We start from the raw sequence: 19,483 nt of genomic DNA on the forward strand, positions 1-19,483 counted from the left end.
TTAGCATTCATCAGCCAAATAGGGTCCAGTTTTTAGAAACTATTAGCAGTGAAGAACTTAATGTAGGCTCAATTTTTAAAAAACAGATCTGCTTTGTTTTAACCACAGATTGGAAATTCAGTGGGCAGTGGCTGTCACTACAGTCTTCCTATGATTAAGCTTTTCTATATGTTTTTCCAGTGAAGTATAAGTTACATTTTCATGGCCAGATGAGCTCTGACAGTCACATTGCTTTGGATGAGGAAAAGCTGGGGGTTTTTGTTAGTGCTTTTGTTCTCACAGGTACAGAATGGCGGGGGTAGGTACGGCACCTGCGTTTGTTAGCGCAGTCTAGTGCTCGCAGGCTCATCGTGCTGCTTTAGTTAAAACAGTCTTAATTTTTCTGTTGAGTTCCCTGTTGGTTTAGGCTAAATTGCAGTATTTCAATTGACTTAACGGAGAAGTAATTCAAGTAAGTGTCCTTAAAGGTTTTTGTACAGGTTTAATGCTGCAGCGTAAATTAATGCACTAAAAATGTGGGGTTAAAAAAAAAAAGGGGGCGGGGGGGGAGCTAAAATAGTGGAACGTGTTTGCAAAACCGCTTTTTTTAAGGAAGAACTGTACCTTGCCCTGTCAGCTTCTAGAGGTGAGCCTGTTAAGTGAGGCTAACTGACGTTACGCCTCGAAGCCTGCCAGTGCTCCCCACGGGTGCTCGGCCTGCACCGTTCCCCAGCCGTGGCAGGTAGCCCAGCGCGCGCAGTTTGTGGGCCGAGCCCTGGCTGCGCCGACGGCTGCAGCAGACAGGCGAGAGGCGAGGCGAGGCGCTGCCCCCGGCTCCGGGCGTAGCCAAGGCCCCAGCCAAGGCGGCCCTGCGGGGGCCCGGGCGGCGGTGGCGGCGGCAGCGGGGCTCGAACCGGCGGCTGCGTCCGCCCCGTCCCGCCCGAGCTCCGGCCCCGCCGCTGCCTTCCTGGGCGGCGCGCGGGAGAGGGCCGCGGCCCTCCCCGCCGACAGGGGGCGCTGCGGGCGAGGGCCGCTCTGGTCTCGCCCGGGCTCGCTGTCCGGAGTGCGGCCCGGCTGAGGAGAGCCGCGCGGAGTCGCTCCCGCCGCCGCCGCCGTCGTCCGCCCGCCCGCCCGCCGTGATGTCCGTGCCGGTGTCGGGCCCCTTGCGCAGCGAGCTGGCGGAGGCCGTGGCCCAGGCGCGGCTCTTGGTGGTGGGAGCCGGCGGCATCGGCTGCGAGCTCCTCAAGGACCTGGTGCTCACCGGCTTCAGCAACATCGACGTGGTGCGGGCCGGGGCGGGGGCCGGGGCGGGTGAGGGGACGGCGGGCGGCGGCGCGGCCGAGGCCGGGGACGGCGGGGCCGGGGGATAGGGGGGCAGGGAGCGGGGCGGGGGCCTGAGGGAGGCCGGGGCGGCGGGGCCGCGCCGCCACAGCGCCCCCGCGTCCGCCGCGGCCCCTCCCGCCCGCCGCATTGTCTGCGTGTTTTCAAACTGCTCCCGGCCCGCCAAAGCTGCCGGGCCAGGCTGCCGCGCCGCCCCTGCCGCCGGGGGATGGGCTCCGCCACAAAGGGGCTGCGGCCTGCCGGCGCCATCCGCGCCCCCGCCTCCCACGGGGCCGCGCCGAGGGGCTTCTCCCCGCGGGCTGTCGTGCCCGGGCTGCCGTGCCCGGGCCGCCCGCCGGAGCGAGCGGCGGGAGGGAGAGAGGGGGGCCGCCTCCCGCCGCCCCGAGGTCGGGCCGCCTCCCCCGGGGCAGCGGCGGGTCCAGCCGTCGCTCGGCGGCGGAGCGGCTGTGCCGCTTTGGGAGCCCGTAGATGAAATCTCCTGGGAAACGGTGGTGGTGTGCCATGTTTGCTGCCCGGCGATTGCTCCTTAAAGTCTTAGTTTTGCCTAATGCCGCCTTTGCTACTGCTGCGGATAGTGGTCCGGTGCTGGATCGCAGCGAAAAACAAAATACGTGGGAGGCGAACTGTATTTTTAGATACCGAGTTGTAAAACTGTCAGTCTTAGAAGTCCGGTCACGATAGCTTCCCGCGGGCTGTTGCTTTCACTTTTGCTTCCTGATGCTAATCTCTGACTGTGTATAGGAAGGGCAGAATTGAGAGGGTGGTCGTGTAAACGGGATAGAGATAAATACTGTTAGCAAAACTCTGATTGCCTGGTTTCCAGATCTTTATAAATTTCTTATTGTAGTTGTGAAAAGTATATGGTTTTAAGAAGTCACAGGAGTACAAATCCAGCTAGAGCACAGGTCCCTTTCCTTGAATGCGTTTTACTTGTGTGTGCCTGGCCAGGAGTCACATCTGAGAGTTTTGTATCAGAAGTTGCGAGAAGTTTGTTTTTACAGTCAGACTTGTTGAGCAGAGCTTATTAGAAACAGCTTTTATCTAAAACTGTTATCAGCTTGTAGAAGAGTATAGCTACTGGTTTGCCTTGTTATTCATACGGCTCAGGCTTTCCTACTGGAATACTTCTTAAAACTTGTAGGGTATGCTTAAGTGCAATTCCAACTTGTCCCTTTGATTTGAGTCTGCCACTGAGGGCCTGTCCAATTTTAACATTGTACTGGTGAAGTAAACAACGCAGAAGAGTGGAAGCCTGAATTTTTTGCTGTTTCTTACCCTCTTTTTTTTTTTTTTTTCCTACCTTACTATATCATTTGTGGATTCCTGCAGTCTGTTGTAATAGAAAGAGTTTAATATCTTCTGATTTTCCAGTTAGTCATTAGGCATAAATCTCATTGGGGTATGCTTATTGTTTCACTTACCATAGTTTGATTTTTTTTGTATTGTCTTTCAAGGCCAACTTGGACTCCATTAACTTAAGTACATGTTGGAGCAGGGCCATCTTCATTTAAAAATATCATTGGTAGTGTTTTATGCAAGACAGTAACATTTTGATAACGTACGAAGTGGGTGGGCAAAAGGCAAGGTGAGAGCAAAAAGAAAATTGTTAGCAAAGAGGAAATTCGCTGTTAGGAGAATAAATTGCTTTTGTTAACGTTTGTAATACTGTTGAGAGTTCTCCTTGGTAATTAAATACTAACAAACTTGAACACCTGAAAATGCTTTTTACTTTTATAAGTTCTGAAAATTTTTTAAAACAAAATATTGATACTAAAAAAAATAATAGTTTTGAATACCAGATAACTCACAAATATGTGATTTCATTAACTATGCTTTGTTGAAAGGCAGTGCCATTGTTGTCATTAATGAAGAACAAAATGAAATTACTCAAAATGCAAGTCTGAATTAAGAACATCAATATACATTCTTAGGAAGTTCTGAGGCCTTTCCTTCTAACTTACAAAAATGGGAGCAGTGTAAAAGTTATTAAAATAAAGAGAACTGTTAAATTCTGATCATTCTTAGCTAGATTAAAGCTTCTGTTGAGGTCTAATGGTCTCAAGTATTCTCTGTGGAGAAAAACTTCCTCTGTTTCTTTTGGTCTTGGTAGTACTGTTTTCAGTTGTAGCTTATGTCATTTGTTATCATCTCCAGTTAAAATACTAAAAGCTTTCTGGGTAGTGGAAGTTTTAACAGAATTATGCACTTAATAATTTTCACTTGAGGTTCTCGGGCTTTTTGGCTTTGGACTAAGCAAGCTTTCTGAGTGTGTCTTATGAGAAAGGAAAGGAGGTAGAAATGTTTTTTCATGCAAATACCGTTTTCATGAAAAGATACAAGACCACGGGTAGTTACTAGGATACTACAGGCAATAAAGATTAACAGTCTCTTCTTTATAATACATTTCTAAAACATTTTATATTTTCTGTTTGCTCTATATCCACAGGTGCTTTTATTTAATGTTTAAATAGAACTCTTTAGCTATTTACAGTTCTTAGGATATTAAAACTTAATCCTTAAATTAAAAATATTGGGAAGTTTAATCTTGGAGCTTGGATCTCACATGCAAAGGATCTTCAATGAGAAGTGTGTAGCATGCTTTTTTCGTTATTCAAGTTTGGTTAATAAAATTAAAAGTGTATGAGAATACCCTTAGTAGGTCATGTTTAAACTTCACACTGCACAGTCAGTCTGATAGTACTCTCCATATAGCTGAAAGCATTACTATGTTGAGTATGTCAGCATTATCTATGGGAATTTGGGATAAATACCTCTGAGGGTCAGGAAAATTGTCTCCCCTCCTACTTAAAAGTTAGGGACAGGAGAGGATTTCTAAAGAGTGGTTGATGAGAGAGAAGTGTTTAATGAAAGCAAAAGTAGTGGCATCAAAGGTAGGAATAAATCTTCTCAGAGTTCTAATTAAATCTTAATTCTTGTGGTGGGACATAAAGACATTTGAAATTATGATGTTCATGTGCATATATTAATAGAAACATGGCTGTTAGGGGAGTTACAGTCATGGCATCCTTTGAGGTGGTACATCACAGGTGTGCTGTGGTATATGTTTTTAAACATTTTGATTGCATGATTGGATTATTTTTTTTTTTGTAAGTAGACTTCATAATTTTTTAATGTGCACTTCAGCAATTAGTCCTGGTGACAAACAGTAAAAGCTTTTGCCCTGCAGTATATGAATTAGATGACAATGCAGCCCTCGGTTTACTGATTCAGTTGCTCAAAGCTATGTTCAAATATAAAGTAGAAATACTAATTAGTTTGCTGAGTAGTCTTCTTGGACCTTGGGGAAATGTGGTACAGAGGCAGCGTTCAGGGTGGTTAGTCCCACGTAGAGTCTAACTGGACCTATCTAGAGAGATTTCTGCAGTATCTCCTCTGAGTTTGTACACTGTGCTCCTGATAAATTCTCACTAAAATCTTTATCGTCTGGTAAATAGGACAATCAGTTACCGACTTTCTACTAACCACTGTGCAAATGTATGTCAAAATTCATGTGCGTTTTTAGTAGGGACTCTTTCTTCAGAAAGTTTGTTGTCATGTAGCCCTAATTTTTGACATATGGTTCTATTGTAAGTAATTATTTAAAATGTATGGATTTCTGAAGATGATTAGCTCATCATTTGTGCCTCTACAGTTCCTATAGTGCAGACATAACACCTGTATGCAGGTCTGAAAAGGGATCTGTAAAGTTTATGCATTTTGGTCAATCACATTTGCTTCAAACTCTGTTAATGATTTTGTTCCTTTTATTTCTGTAAAAGTGAAATGGCTGTCTCTTGTGTGTTTATAGATTGATTTGGATACTATTGATGTCAGCAATCTCAACAGGCAGTTTTTGTTTCAAAAGAAACATGTTGGAAGATCGAAATCACAGGTGAGGAAAAGGTCAAAGCTCAAGTCTTACTTAGTATTATTTTATGGACAGTGTTAGACACATGTCACAGTTTTGTTTCTACTGTGAAGAGGTAAGTGTTGGCTGGTTGATCATGGCTATCCACAACATTTCATTATAAAATTATTTAAATCTCTTAAGGTAGTCAACTTAGACTCGATACCAGTTGAGTATCGAGTATCTTTAGAAGGAAGGAAGAAAGAAATAATAAGTGGTTTTTTTTGTTTTTGTTTTTTTTTTATTTCTAGGTTGCCAAGGAAAGCGTGTTACAGTTTTATCCAGAAGCTAATATTATAGCTTACCATGATAGCATCATGAAGTATGTTTGTTTTTAAGCTCTAATTACATGTTCTGATTTGCAAGTACTGTGTTATTTAAATGCTACAATGGTGTGCTTTAAGATATTTTACAAAGCTACTGCAGTAAGAAGAAATAGCTGTAAATAAGAGTACCACACACCCGAGTGGGAGTGTGGATTTTGCATGAGTTTTCTTAAACTCTGGTAGTAAGCTGTAGTCATTTGCTTGTGTCTATTTTTCATTTTATTAGTAATATTTACTATATAAGTTTCTACACTGTAAAGATGCCCTGATGTCTTAAGCAATAATTAGATAAAATAAATGTGAATGTTGAGTCTGTGATTAAAAAAATTAAGTCCTTTGTGTGTGTGTAGGTAACTGAGTATCATTTATATATGCCCCAAACTGTTAAAATTTAGTCTTTGTGATCCATAACCAATGAGTAGAGTAAAATATTATGTAGACTTTCATTAGCTGTTTCCCATGTTTTAATTTATATTTGTCCAGCTTCTTAAAAATTGATATTCTGTAATATTAAGGTTTGAACTCTGATGTTGCCATTAGCCACTGAAACACTGACTCATTGCATCCTTCTCCTGAAACTGTAAAACCGTTAATCCTGTTTCCTCTTTATTCTCTCTTCTTTGCCACCTTCTTCTTTAAATCAGAAAAATGTAATGTAAAGATAATAAAGCATCAAGATTTTAAAATCCCATGCCTTGGCTCCTAAGGGTATGGAGGCACGATCAAAACCAATTGCGCTATCACAGTATAATGAATTATCAACAGTCTGATGAGCTATGGTAATTACAGTGTGCATGTTTTAGCCTCAGCTGATGGTTTTTAAGGTCAGTTACCACAGCTCAGCCAATTTACTCATTAGGTCAGAGCAGTATAATCACTTTTTCGTTGTCTGCCTGTTTCCTTGGTCAAATTAGTACTAATTGCAATAGCTTCCTTCCAGCAGCATAAAATTCATGCTTTCACCCAGCTTTAAAATGGGCAGAAGACAAATGGGGCAGTTAAAGGCTAGCAGTAAATTTATAATATGTGTAATTTACCACACGAACATCAATCCGCCCTTTGCATGCGTATAGTTTCTGTTGTGGCATAATAACCAACAACTTTGATAAGCCATTTTGAGTATTGTTTTTCTTTTCTGTAGCCCTGACTATAACGTAGAGTTCTTCCGCCAGTTTACGTTGGTTATGAATGCTCTGGATAACAGAGGTGAAGTTTTCACTATGATTTTGTATTGGAGATGAAAATACTGTTGCTTGTTCGTAGAAACAATTTTCATGTGTTCTACTCTTTAGTACTTCTGCAGTGTCAGTTAAATAACAAGTATCCTCTTAACCCATCTGTAGTTTGACTAATGCTTGTGTGCTTCACTAGAACATTGAAAGGGTAGTTAGTGCTTTTACAGGTGTTTTGAAAGTAAACATTAACTGCTATGTTGTTGCTTTATGGGATCTGATGAGTATTGTGTGTACCTATGTAATTTTATTCAGTTGAGTTTGCTATATGTAATAGCGTCGATATATTTTGTGTTAATTGGGAAATTGACTTTGTGAAAAGGTGTAGTGCTCTATAATGAAATAAGACAGATTAAGGATAAATGTTTGCATAGGAGGCTACCTTAAATTTGGAGAAGTAAAACTTTTTTTTTCTAATTATTCAAATTTTTCTTTAAAAACTCTTGATTTGCAGCTGCCCGCAACCATGTGAACAGGATGTGTCTGGCTGCTGATGTTCCTCTTATAGAGAGTGGAACTGCAGGTTACCTTGGACAAGTCACAGTTATTAAAAAGGTTAGGCTGTGTATTACTCTTGTTGCTTTAAGTTTAAATCATTGGCTCTTTAGACAACAGGGAGTTGGGTGTTTTGAGATACAGTTACAGTTCATCTGGTAATAGGATATACTACCAGTAGCCTTCAAAGTGTGACAAATATTTCACTTTTCACCAGGGAGTGACAGAATGTTACGAATGTCATCCTAAACCAACTCAGAAGACTTTTCCAGGCTGCACAATCCGAAATACGCCATCGGAACCTATCCATTGCATTGTGTGGGCTAAGTATTTGTTCAAGTAAGTGATTTTTTTTAAAAAAGAAAATAGGTACTGTGGTTCACTCTTCTGGTTTCTAAACCTACAGACCGAGAAATAAAGCGGACATGTGCTTGGGGGGGGGGGGGGGGGGTAATTAATGTGAATTATAGCAAAAACCTCCAGTTCTTTGACCTGGATTTTGGGGTGGGTTTTTTGTTTTGTTTTTTTTTTTAATATAAAGATGGAAGGTTGGTTAGTACTTAGGCCTTGTTCAAATATCACAGAAAATCTGGCAGAGTAGTTTGGCGCAGCGGTGTAGGTTGACCGTACTTTATTCTTCACCTTTGTGTGAAGTTAACACATTTTTCAGTTTAATGCATGTATAAATAGATGTAAAGTTTGCTTGGATCTTGGAGGGTTATAAGCAATCTATTCAGTACTGCAATGTAAATATAAGGCTAGGTGAACTATTCAGTGAGTTATACAGAACCGTTTTGCTAAATTCATTTTTGTATTGGACATTTTGTGTCATCAGTGTTAAGTTCACATGTGATGAATCCCAACAATTTAAAAAGCAATGTATGAAGAGGCACTCTGATAGCAAGAATTCTAAAGTGGATATATATCCATTAGCAAATATTTCAGTCTTTAGCCAGATATGGTGGAATTCTAGTGTTGTGTTCTTGTTCTTAATTATTATATAGCCAGTTGTTTGGAGAAGAAGATGCTGATCAAGAAGTTTCTCCTGACAGAGCTGATCCTGAAGCTGCCTGTGAGTGTGATATAACCTCATAGCTTACCCTGTTACTGAAATGTTCTATTTCAGAGATTATGACTTGTTTCTGTACATTTCTTAAGTGTAGAGAGTTCAGCTCCATTTTCTTTTAAGAGGATTCCATTTACTGTACCCTTGGACAACAAGAATTTGGGGTGTGTTAGCAGTAATTTCCCTTACAGACCTTCATGCACACTGTGCATAATTTAGTTCCCTCATACTGACACATATTAGATATTTGAAACAATTTCAGTCTTTTTAGTCAACTTGATGCGTAGTGCATAGCAGAGGTTTTTGCATGGGTAATGTGCAAAAAATACTCTTCAAAATGACAACAGTTTAATAGTTTCACTTGTCGGAACTGTGGCATTTGTGGGCAGCCTAAAACATTATTAAAATGATTACTTCAGCTGTTGTGAAAACTTTTTAATACAGTGTAAGATGGGTCACTGGCATTCACTAATTGTTCTCAGATAGTGTGGGTAGAACAGTTGTGAGGAACACAATACACTCGCTAGTCATAAAGTTCCAGTTAACACATCCAGGTGTAAAATATATGATTTAGATGAATAGGCTTGTATCTGTTTGGATACTCCTGTTCCCTGTGCAGCGAACAGTCTTCCCCATGTGCACAGAAACTTGAAGTGAAAAGTAAGCTTGAAGTGTAAATTAAACATAACTGATCTTCACAAGGTGGCCTTTTTTCTTCCTGTGTATTTGGATTTGATGGAGCACTTCCTTCCCTGCAGCTGGGAGGCTTGTCTTTTGAACTGCGGACTGAGAACTGAATGATATTTGTAGTCACTCTGCATTTTCCACTCCTAGCTGAGGGATTGCAAGGAAATACAGGGATTGTGTTTGAACCCTTCTAGCCTGAAACACTTCAATGTTAATCTACATAGGAAATATGCCCATTTTGAGTAATGTTTTTGCAGCTATTCAGTATTTTTCTGTAAGGACAGTAATCATAGTTACTGTGAAGGGGAATAAGCATCATTGCTTCTTTTGGATCCATTGATAGATGAATGGACTTTGCAGACGGAGCTTAGAGGATCCTCCAACTTTTCAGATTCTCCGAACATCAGATAGTGATCACCAGACAGGTTGTTCCTCCAGGAAGTGCAGAATGAAATAGCTCAGTCTCAAAAAGAATGGCGTATAAACTCAGTTAAAACAACTGCTGCTGGAATACTTGGAAGGTAGCAGACACAACGCCACTTATTTAAACAAAGATATCAGGGCAATTATAGAAAGGCCTGAGCTGTAGCCTCATGTCTGTAGTGAGTAAACCGTCTGTAGCGACAATGCTGTTTAGAATCGGTGGACATACAGGGTGTATCAGGGAAGAGGCAATGCAAACTTTGTAAAGGGAAGTTGTGCCTTGCGTAGCTCTGCAGGTCCTTTGAAGGAATCAGCAAACCTGTGGACAAGCATATGTCGTTCATGCTGTTTTGAATCTGCAGGGGGCACTCAAAAACTTTTTTTTAAGGAACCTGAAGGAGCTAAGCAGCCATGGGGAGAAAAAAGGATGAAGATCCTGAAGTGGATAAACTACTTAAATCGTAGAGATAAATGGTAATTAGAGGAGTGTCTCAGACTAGGGATCAGACCAGTGTTGTTCAGCATACATGATGAAGCAAAGTCACTCAGAACAGTAAAGATGAGGACTAACTGCAAAAAGTAGTAGAAAGCTTCACAATATAGAATGACTGGGCAATGAGACGTTAGGTAGATTTGGTGCAGATAAACATGAAATGATGCATTGGTGAAAGGGGGGAAACATTCACAAATTTACATATAAAGTTACGGTCTCTGAATTTATTTTTTTCTCATTCGGTCAAGATGTTAATAGATAGTTTTATGAAAACATCAACCTGCTGCTTATTCGGAATCACGATAGCAATTGCTGGATGTGACTGGGAAAGAAACACAAAATGAATAGCATCTGTATGCATGGAATTTTTTTGTATAGGAATAACCAGAGGTAGGAAGCTGATTTTTGTGTGTGTGTGTGTTGAAGTTCTAACCAAACTAAGACTTTTCAGCCAGGAAGAGAGACTACTAAAAGGGGATGGTTAGACATTTATGAAATCACAACATTATGTGGAGAAAATTAATATGAAACAGTTGTTCACTGTTTCTGCCAATAAAGGAGTTAGGTAACATCAAGTTAAATTAGTGAGTTGCAGTTCCAGAAGCAACAGTAGTTGCACTGTGTCTAATTCAGCTTTTGTTGGGCGCAGTAAAGCCATTTTATGGTCCCGGTATAATTTTGGTTATTGACTCTAGGGAAGTATTTGGATGTGATTTTCCTTTTTTTGAATTAAAATATTGGTTAACACTTTATTAATAGGGGAGCCAGCAGAAGCAGAAGCCAGAGCACGAGCATCCAATGAAGATGGTGAGATTAAACGTGTTTCAACTAAGGAGTGGGCTAAATCAACAGGATACGATCCAGTTAAACTTTTTACTAAGGTATCTTCTTTACCCTCAATAAATGTCTTTATCTGAAGTGCATGAGGTGCTTTAAAGTTGGGTCAAAACCCAGTTTGGATACCTAATGATAGCCATCAGTTATGCAATTATGTTATGACTTCCAGCAGTTTTGCTGTAGCGTTGGTCTTTTACAACACTTGCTTGTTTTACGGCATTCCATCTGCATCTGTACAGACAGCTTTGGCAGCTTGTCCATGCTGTACAGAAAAAACTTAATTTGAATTACTTTTAATATGAAAAGGTAAACTTGAATTATGTAGGAGTTTCACTGGGCATAATCAGAACCACTCTGAGGACCTAAAAGCTATCAGTCATCTTCTGTGTATAATCAGGCTCTGGCATAAGAAAATACAAACCAGTTTAGGAGTTTTCTTTCTAAATAGTTGCTGAAAGTGGATAAATAGAGGAAATTAGTACAGAATGTAATGTTGATAGGTAGTAATAACTTTACTCTGGAAATTCATTGGCATGTAGGTAAGAGTATCTCAGGGAGAGTACACAAAGAGCTATAGTGATGGCTACAGTGGGCGCCACTGCTTGGACTATTGTTTCTTGATTTTTACTTTACTCCCCCCTAGATTAATCAGAGCTGTGTCTGCTTTATGCAGTAAGTGTTAGAGAATGGGGAATAAGAAGTTTTTCGAATCTGGGGTTTTTTTCCCTCCTGTGGAGTTTGATTTTTATTTACATGGTTGAAAATATTTTCAGGGAGAAAAGCAAAATCTCATAAATCTAATGCTGATTTTTCAGTTTCACAGCAGATGTAAAAATAAAGTATGTCCTTTTTTTCCCCCTTTCATTCTGATGTTTTTTTGGTTTTGTTTTTTTTAATGTTTCCTAGCTTTTCAAAGATGACATTAGATATCTGCTGACAATGGATAAGCTGTGGAGGAAAAGAAAGCCTCCAGTGCCACTGGACTGGGCTGAGGTACAAAATCAAGGTAATTGTCCCTCCTCCCACTGTGTATTTGTAAGTCATACTTGCTGTTTGGTAATGCATCTCTGTGATACGTACATTTTCACTGTCACAGTTGAGTACTGATAACATATTAAATTCTTTGTGATTCCTGAAGATTTTAAATTTCTCTATATAGAAAATGTTTTTTCTAAAACTGTTTTGCAATTGTTATTTTAGATACTTAGTATTGGCTGTAGAAAATTCACATTTCACAAAATGAAATGTGAATTTCATGAAATAAAATGTGAATTACATGTCAGCTTATTCTAGGAGACCTTACCATGAGCACTGATACATTTATCTCTGAAAGCTGAGTTTTGCTGAAAATGTACATTTGTTGTAATTTGTGCATGTCTAGACGATTGATGTCTAGACGATAGCTATAGTTGCAGTTTTAAATGCAGACTTCTTGTAAAATGTTTGGGCTACTGTAGTTTAAGGATATTGTTCTTTGATTTAGAAAATACTTAATTTTGCCGAAATTGGAAAATTCTTAGCTCTTTGAGAGAACTTCTGTGGGATTTATGAGTATTCCTGATCTTAATTTTCTTTTTTTCTTTTCCCAAAGAGAAAAACATATCTGACCAACAAAATGAATCCTCTGCAGTCTTGAAGGATCAGCAGGTTCTCGATGTCAAGAGCTATGCACACTTATTTTCAAAGAGTGTTGAAACCCTGAGACTTCACCTGGCTGAGAAGGGTGATGGAGCAGAGCTTATATGGGATAAGGTTAGTTTGCCAAATACATAAGAACCAGTTATATTCTATATATGTATTACAAATATTAATTGGACTCATTCAGTTTCATTCCAAAATAGTACTACTTAGAAAAAAATGTCTGGCACCTCACTGAAAGGACTTTCCATATGTAAACAAATATATACTATAAATGCTATATTTTGTAACTCACTGAGTGTAAGGATTAACTATTGTGATGTAGAATAACTTAATTCACCAACTTTAAATAGCACAACTTCAGAAGTATTTTTCGTATTTTTATTTTTGAAAATATTCTAATAATGCAACTCCATTTTTTCCTTTTTAGCTTTCTCTAAAACATGCTCTTATACAGTGGTTGGTAGCTAGATTTCTACTGAGTTGTACATAGTAGTTAGCTCTGACGATAGGTATGTATTATATTATGAGTTTTGCTGAAGAAAAGCAAGAAAAGAATTTTCTTTTTTAGCACCAGAGACAGTGTAATCTTCCTGCAGTCAGTTGTCATTTGGTATAAGAAAAAAAAAATAGTAGTTTGTAAATATAGGGGGGACAAAATAGTATTACAACAAATAGTAAAAATACTTCTTTCTGAAACACCAATTTTTGAAACTGAGCACAAAACATTGTAAGATTTAGGATTTAGACATTATTTTGAACATACAAGGCATTCCATTAATACTGATACACTAATTCACTATTAAAATACTAAGTACAATTTCTAAACACGTCTATTTAAAGTATTACTGCTCTGTCTAAACATACCTTCTGAAAGAGGAAGTATATTGACTTTGAAATGGAATATTGTGCAGACTTTTTTAACTTTCTGTTTTTAAGGTTTTAGGAGCCATGTGTTGCAAACTTTTTCCAATGAATAATCTGATTTTTAAATACTTTTTGTATTAACTTCTTGTCAGGATGACCCTTCTGCAATGGATTTTGTCACTTCTGCTGCGAATCTCAGGATGCATGTTTTCAGTATGAATATGAAGAGCAGATTTGATATCAAGTGTAAGGATAGAATATAACATTGTTTTATTTTAAATAATAATCTAAACTTCTCATTTTCATTTACTGTTAAAAATCTGCATACTCTTGCTTATTTTGCAGCAATGGCAGGAAATATTATCCCAGCTATAGCTACTACTAATGCAGTAATAGCTGGTCTGATAGTGCTGGAGGGTTTGAAGATTTTATCAGGAAAAATAGATCAGTGTAGAACGGTAAGTGGGAATAAGATACTTTTACTTTCTTGTTATTTATTATTTGTTTAAAAGTCACATTTAACCTGCTTTGACTATTGAGTAGTTTTACTGTCTCACTTGCTGCTTCAGTAGATTCTGAATGTGCTGGGAACTTTCAGCCACAATGAGAAGAGAAGTGGGAGTCTCAAGGATCATTAAATTCCTCTGATTTAATGAAAATTGGCTGCTGGATAGGAGAGATAACCAGACTGACATCACTTGAAACATGGTTGTTTCATGTTACAGATCTGTTTGGCAATAGCTGGTCAGTCAGCACAGGTGTCATTGCAGACTGGCTGTTAATATGCATTTTTCTCCTGTTCAGCAGGCATGTCAAAGAGGATTAGGGAACAGGAAAACCTGTGAGACTAAGAGAGTAAATCTGTAGGAAAACAAGTTTTATGAGTGCTATTACTTAAAGAATAACTTGTTTTATTCTTGTCTGTCTTCAAGATTTTTCTGAACAAGCAGCCAAATCCCAGAAAGAAGCTATTGGTTCCTTGTGCTTTGGATCCACCAAATCCTAACTGTTATGTATGTGCAAGTAAGCCAGAAGTGACTGTGAAACTTAATGTACACAAAGTTACTGTGTTAACACTCCAGGATAAGGTAAATCTTGAATATTAGCTACAGCTTTCATTTTTATTCTAATACTATAAATTATTAAAGTTAGGTTTTTGTTCAGTATATTTTGACGGAACATCAGCTGTTTATATTTGCTCTACATTTTGCATTTCCCTCAGCTACAAGAGGAGCTAGATTATTAGCCAGTATGCTTCTTGCTCATGTGTGCTTGTGTATCTTGTGAAAGAATGTTTGTATTTTGTAACTTTTTGGTGGTTTTAAAGCCTATTCATATCCAACAGTGAAAAACTAAATTTGTATTTTGGTTGAATAGTTCAGTAGCCACATAAGAGTTGTGTAGTCACAACTGATTTGTAATTCTGTCATTTTATGAATTATACTAAAAATTTTTTCAGTGTATTTGAACCTGTAGGCTTCAGACAGCAACAATACAATTATTTTTTTCATGGAAGTAAAAAAAAAAGTATACACTCTCAGGAGATGCCTGAAAATAAGCCAGGATAAGAAAATCAACACAATTCAAGTTTTTTTCTTTTATAAGTGTTTTTAAGTCAGATATTGATTAAATAATCATATTCGTCTTTTCAGATAGTGAAAGAAAAATTTGCTATGGTAGCACCAGATGTACAAATAGATGATGGAAAAGGAACTATTCTTATCTCTTCAGAAGAAGGAGAAACAGAAGGTATGCATACTGAAGCCTTTTAGATAAGAGTAGATAAAAACTAGGAAGAAACCAAGATACACAGAATGGAAGTATAGCAAATGTTCTAGTGTTCATCCTGTAGACTAGTATTTGAAGAGGAATGGATCTGCAAGTGTTTAAGTGGCTCAAGAATAGCTAGTGGTATTGTCTCCAAGCCTGCAAGTCCAGTTCAGCTTTCCTGTATAAAGTACTTTTCACCTGGAGTGTCAGGATTCCTTTCAAGAATAGATATTCAGCTATAAAAGTGCACCAGTTATCTTCCTCTGTTTGCAAGTCCCGTTCATTTTCCTGTTCTTAGATTGTAGTCTTTTTATGATGCTTGTAGGTACTGTTGTAATACAAATACTATCTCCAAAATGTTCCTAAATGTAATAATAGTGAAGTGCTTGAACATGATGCATGAGGGGTAAATAAGTCAAACATAAGTAGTTTTAACTCCTGATAGGCTTAAATGTCAGGTTTTACTTTAAATATAGCTAATAAATGTTCATCTTATGTTTCTACATAAAACTTCTGGAGTACTCATTTCATTGTATTTATTCAGGTGTAAAGGATCTTTATATAAGTAGCTGTATACACTGCCGTTTTTCACTATTTTTCTAGCAAATAACCACAGGAAATTATCAGACTTTGGAATTCGAAATGGCACTCGACTACAAGCAGATGATTTCCTCCAGGACTATACACTGTTAATCAATGTGCTTCATAGGTAAGGATTATTTTTGTGTATACATGTAGAACAGTTCCACAGGTAATTTCCAACTCAGAATTTTAAATTCATCAATAAAGCTCAAAGATAAAGCTGCAGAAAGAAAACAATAGAGGTAAAAGAGGAATTGTTATTTTTTATGAATTTATAGAGTTTAGGGGGGTTTGGTTTGGTTTGGCTTGGTTTTGTTCTTTGTTGTGGTTTTGGTTTTATTTTTACACAATAATTGGAAAAATTTATTTGAATAATTTGTCATTACACAGCATAAAAATACAGCGCAAAACTAAATTTACTTTTGAGGCAGCCAACAAGCAAGAAACTGCCATTTAAAAACCAAAACAAAATAAAAAAGGGCAACCCCCCCCCCCCAGCCTGCTGGAGTGGTAGATCCTCTGTTTGACTACCTGTGTTCAGATACAGCAATGCAAATAGAAGTCATTTTGAACTCATTGGTCTGTGTATTTAACCCTGGATAAGTAATAAACATATTATATACAGTAAATTAACACACTGCACTTTCAGTGAGAATAGGAATGTGACATTGAGGAAGAAAGGTAAGCTCAGGTAATGATTTTTGTCATTCCTAAGCATTTTAAGCCATGGCACTGCGTAGAACAGTGTTTATGAATAGACAAAGCATAAATTACAAAGGAGGACTGAACAGGTTTTCCTCTCTTTTGTTTTTCTCATTTTGTCATAGTTACAGTGTGCTCTAATACTTGAATTATATACTTTCTTTGTGAAAAAGACAGGTTTTTATTTTCACCTGGTTGTTTAAAAGCATATGTATTTTTCTGCAGTGAAGACCTAGAAAAAGATGTAGAATTTGAAGTTGTTGGTGATACCCCTGAAAAAGTTGGCCCTAAACCATCAGAACCAACATCCAAGAACATTACCAATGGTAGCGATGATGGAGCGCAACCGTCAACATCAACAGGTAAATAACAGTAATCAATATTAAATAAAATAATCTTTTAATAGTGCAGTCCAATTAAAATAGTTGTCTTCAGTTTTATGACTTAACTTCGCCAAAATGAAATAAATGTCATTTAAGTTGCCTCTGTGTATAAATATAATATTAAATAGAAAAATGCACATTTACGATTGTTACAAAATGCACATTTAAGCTTGTTACAAAGGTTTACAGTAAATACACCTTGAAATTGTATTTAACGCACAAGGGCTTGGTGGGGTGTCAGCTTAAGTGCATCATTTGCACAGTGATTTAAATAAAGTTGGACCCATTCTATCTGATGGTCACGCTATTGCTTGACAAAAAAGAATCAACCAAATTTGTCACTTTCTCCCTACAGATTAAAAATTACTTTGTGGATGTCTTTTGATCATGTTTCATTTTGTTAATTTATTATCTGCTTACAAAATAATTGTTCTTCACCTACCAAACAAAGCATGGCAAGAAAATAGTATTTGCTATCCAGGAAGAAGTACCATCACCTTCCTAACGTAGAGTGTTTATTTGAACATACTCAAAATAGTTCAACTTAAATGAATATGGGTTTCTTAAGCACTGAAGGCTAATGTACTGGAAACGTCACACTGTTTTATAGGGATAGTGTATGAATCTGAATACTTGTTGTGACGGATATAAGTTAGATATCTGTAGGTCTGTCTTGCACTTTTGGATGATGTTCCTTTGCCTGTCAGATGGTCCTATTTAAGATACGTGCACAAGTATGTAGTCACTCCCACTTGCCTCTTGTTTCAGGGGAGACTAAATGTTAAGAGTATTGCTAAAATTTATTTCAAATTATATTAAACTAGCATAAAATTAGTTTTTACAGTGAATTTGTACTTCAAAACAAACAAGATCCACTAGATGTCTTGAAAGTTCACATTTGGTTCTATTTTCCCTTCTTTATACTACCCATTGTTATCCTTTAGTTCTTTAAGTTGGCTCACCCTTCCACTTCTCCCTCTCTCCATGTTCTCTCTCTCTCATGGAGCATGGCTTCTAGTGGGAGTTCTGTTGAATGCAGTAGTGAAAGGAGCGGCTGGACTCTACAGCTCAGTGTGTGTAAAAGTTATTTTCTCAAGGACTGCTGCAGATAGTGTGCAACTCTTCTATTTTGTACATGGAAAACAAAAATCGTGTGAACTAATGCATTTCCCATACTTTTGGGTTACTGCAATATTTTTCATGCCTCTAGTGAAGAGGGAATAACCATGTGACAAGCCTATTTTATACTGATTTCAGAGAAATTCAAAACACTCTTGCAGTTGAATGAATGGATAAAGAATGCTCCAGGACGTATTTGTTGTATTAGAGACATTTTTATGTATGAAATTTGGGTTGAGAGTAGACTATCTTTACAGTATCCATTTGAATTAAAAATGTGTATTTTGCAGCCCCAGATCAAGACGATCTATTGATTGTTGATTCTGAAGATGAAGGTACTTCAAGCAATGTTGATGATAATATGGAAAACAAAAGCCGCAAGAGAAAACTAGAAGATAAAGAGTGTGTCAGTACAAAGAGAGTGCGTACTGAGCAGACAGAAGAACAAGATGAAATTATAGCATTAGACTGAACGTGCAAATGCCCCTTGACAAAATGATTTGGATAATGTAATACAGTAACAGCATATTATGTTGGGATGTGAAAAATGTCCAGAACTAGCCTAATTTTAAGGCCTTTGTTCCAAGTGAATACCAAACCACTGGCTTAAATAATTTGTGTCTTTCTCTTGATGATAAAGCTCTCATCTCAATAGACTTTTTCAGAAGTTTTTCCATATTAATTCCATATATTAAATGTAGTAGAAACATAGTTTATAAATACTTACAGATGAGTATTTGCTTAAACAGTCATGAAAAAAGCATGTTATTTTTGTGTAAATACCTCTTTGGTATAATTCAATAGGATAAAAAAACCTGCTCTTGTTTAGTAAAGGGTCATCATCTGATGCTCAGATTTTAAGTAACTACATTTTTATTTTTTTGCTTGAAGAAGAATATTTTTAGCCTAGTCCTAAATATTTTTCACATCCTGAACAAGTAAAGAAGAAAATTCAATAAAGGAAATTAGTGCCATGTTTTAACAGTGTTCTTAAAGTTCAACTGGCACTATGTACATTACTGTAAAACTGTTAATTTACTCAAGTTTTTCAGCTCGTACTGCCTGGTATGTCAATGTAAGAAGCAAATTTTTGTGTATTGTTACAGTTTCAGGTTATTTATATTTGATGTTTTGTAAACTCAGATACTACTACTATACTGTACATCTGATGGACCAAATAAATGACATCTGAAATACTTGCTATATTTGCTTGCACAGTCCAAGTTTATGCTGACTTAATGGGATTTTACAATGTATAGCCTTCAAAAATTACTGTATTATTTTCATTTTTCTAAACATAATCTAGTAGTACAGAACTTAAGCTTCACTTGTTTGAGGTGAAAGGGGAATTTTTTTAATAAAACTTTTGTGAATGGTTTTTTTCTTGGACAATCAATTATTGGCCTCTTCAGTTGGAGCATTTGCACCACCACACGTGTTTTCACCACCTCATGCCTTCAGGAGGAGGAAAGTACTGGTCTTGTATACATTACACTTTGTGCATAGGACAAAAGCGCAATGTTTAGAATCAGTATCTTAAAACCTACTGCATTTGTTTAACTATTTTGGTAGCTCTCAAAACTGTCAGTGTTGATTCTTAGAATGCGTTAATCAGCCATTTCTGTCACTGTACTGA

At 37.9% G+C, this 19,483-nt stretch overlaps 1 protein-coding gene across 1 annotated transcript; it reads left to right on the top strand.

The window, feature by feature from the left end:
* The first annotated feature begins 1,024 nt into the window (after positions 1-1,024).
* Positions 1,025-19,239, top strand: UBA2 (ubiquitin like modifier activating enzyme 2). The gene is made up of 17 exons (XM_052795749.1): positions 1,025-1,262; positions 5,129-5,212; positions 5,479-5,549; positions 6,695-6,759; positions 7,240-7,340; positions 7,498-7,619; positions 8,285-8,352; positions 10,709-10,830; positions 11,693-11,792; positions 12,378-12,538; positions 13,444-13,537; positions 13,637-13,749; positions 14,224-14,379; positions 14,944-15,040; positions 15,665-15,770; positions 16,571-16,707; positions 18,138-19,239. Exons 1-17 carry the CDS (start codon positions 1,119-1,121, stop codon positions 18,317-18,319), a joined length of 1,923 nt encoding a protein of 640 aa, XP_052651709.1. The 5' UTR covers positions 1,025-1,118; the 3' UTR covers positions 18,320-19,239.
* Positions 19,240-19,483: the final 244 nt, after the last annotated feature.

The sequence above is a fragment of the Harpia harpyja genome, chromosome 9, assembly GCF_026419915.1.
Source record: "Harpia harpyja isolate bHarHar1 chromosome 9, bHarHar1 primary haplotype, whole genome shotgun sequence".
Lineage (NCBI taxonomy): Eukaryota > Metazoa > Chordata > Aves > Accipitriformes > Accipitridae > Harpia > Harpia harpyja.

Bases quoted from the DNA above. Each gene is read 5' to 3' on its own strand.
- UBA2 (XM_052795749.1), top strand. From the start codon at position 1,119: ATGTCCGTGCCGGTGTCGGGCCCCTTGCGCAGCGAGCTGGCGGAGGCC. The intron at 1,263-5,128 runs GTGCGGGCCGGG...GTGTGTTTATAG, and splicing joins GCTTCAGCAACATCGACGTG to ATTGATTTGGATACTATTGA. The intron at 5,213-5,478 runs GTGAGGAAAAGG...TTTTATTTCTAG, and splicing joins TTGGAAGATCGAAATCACAG to GTTGCCAAGGAAAGCGTGTT.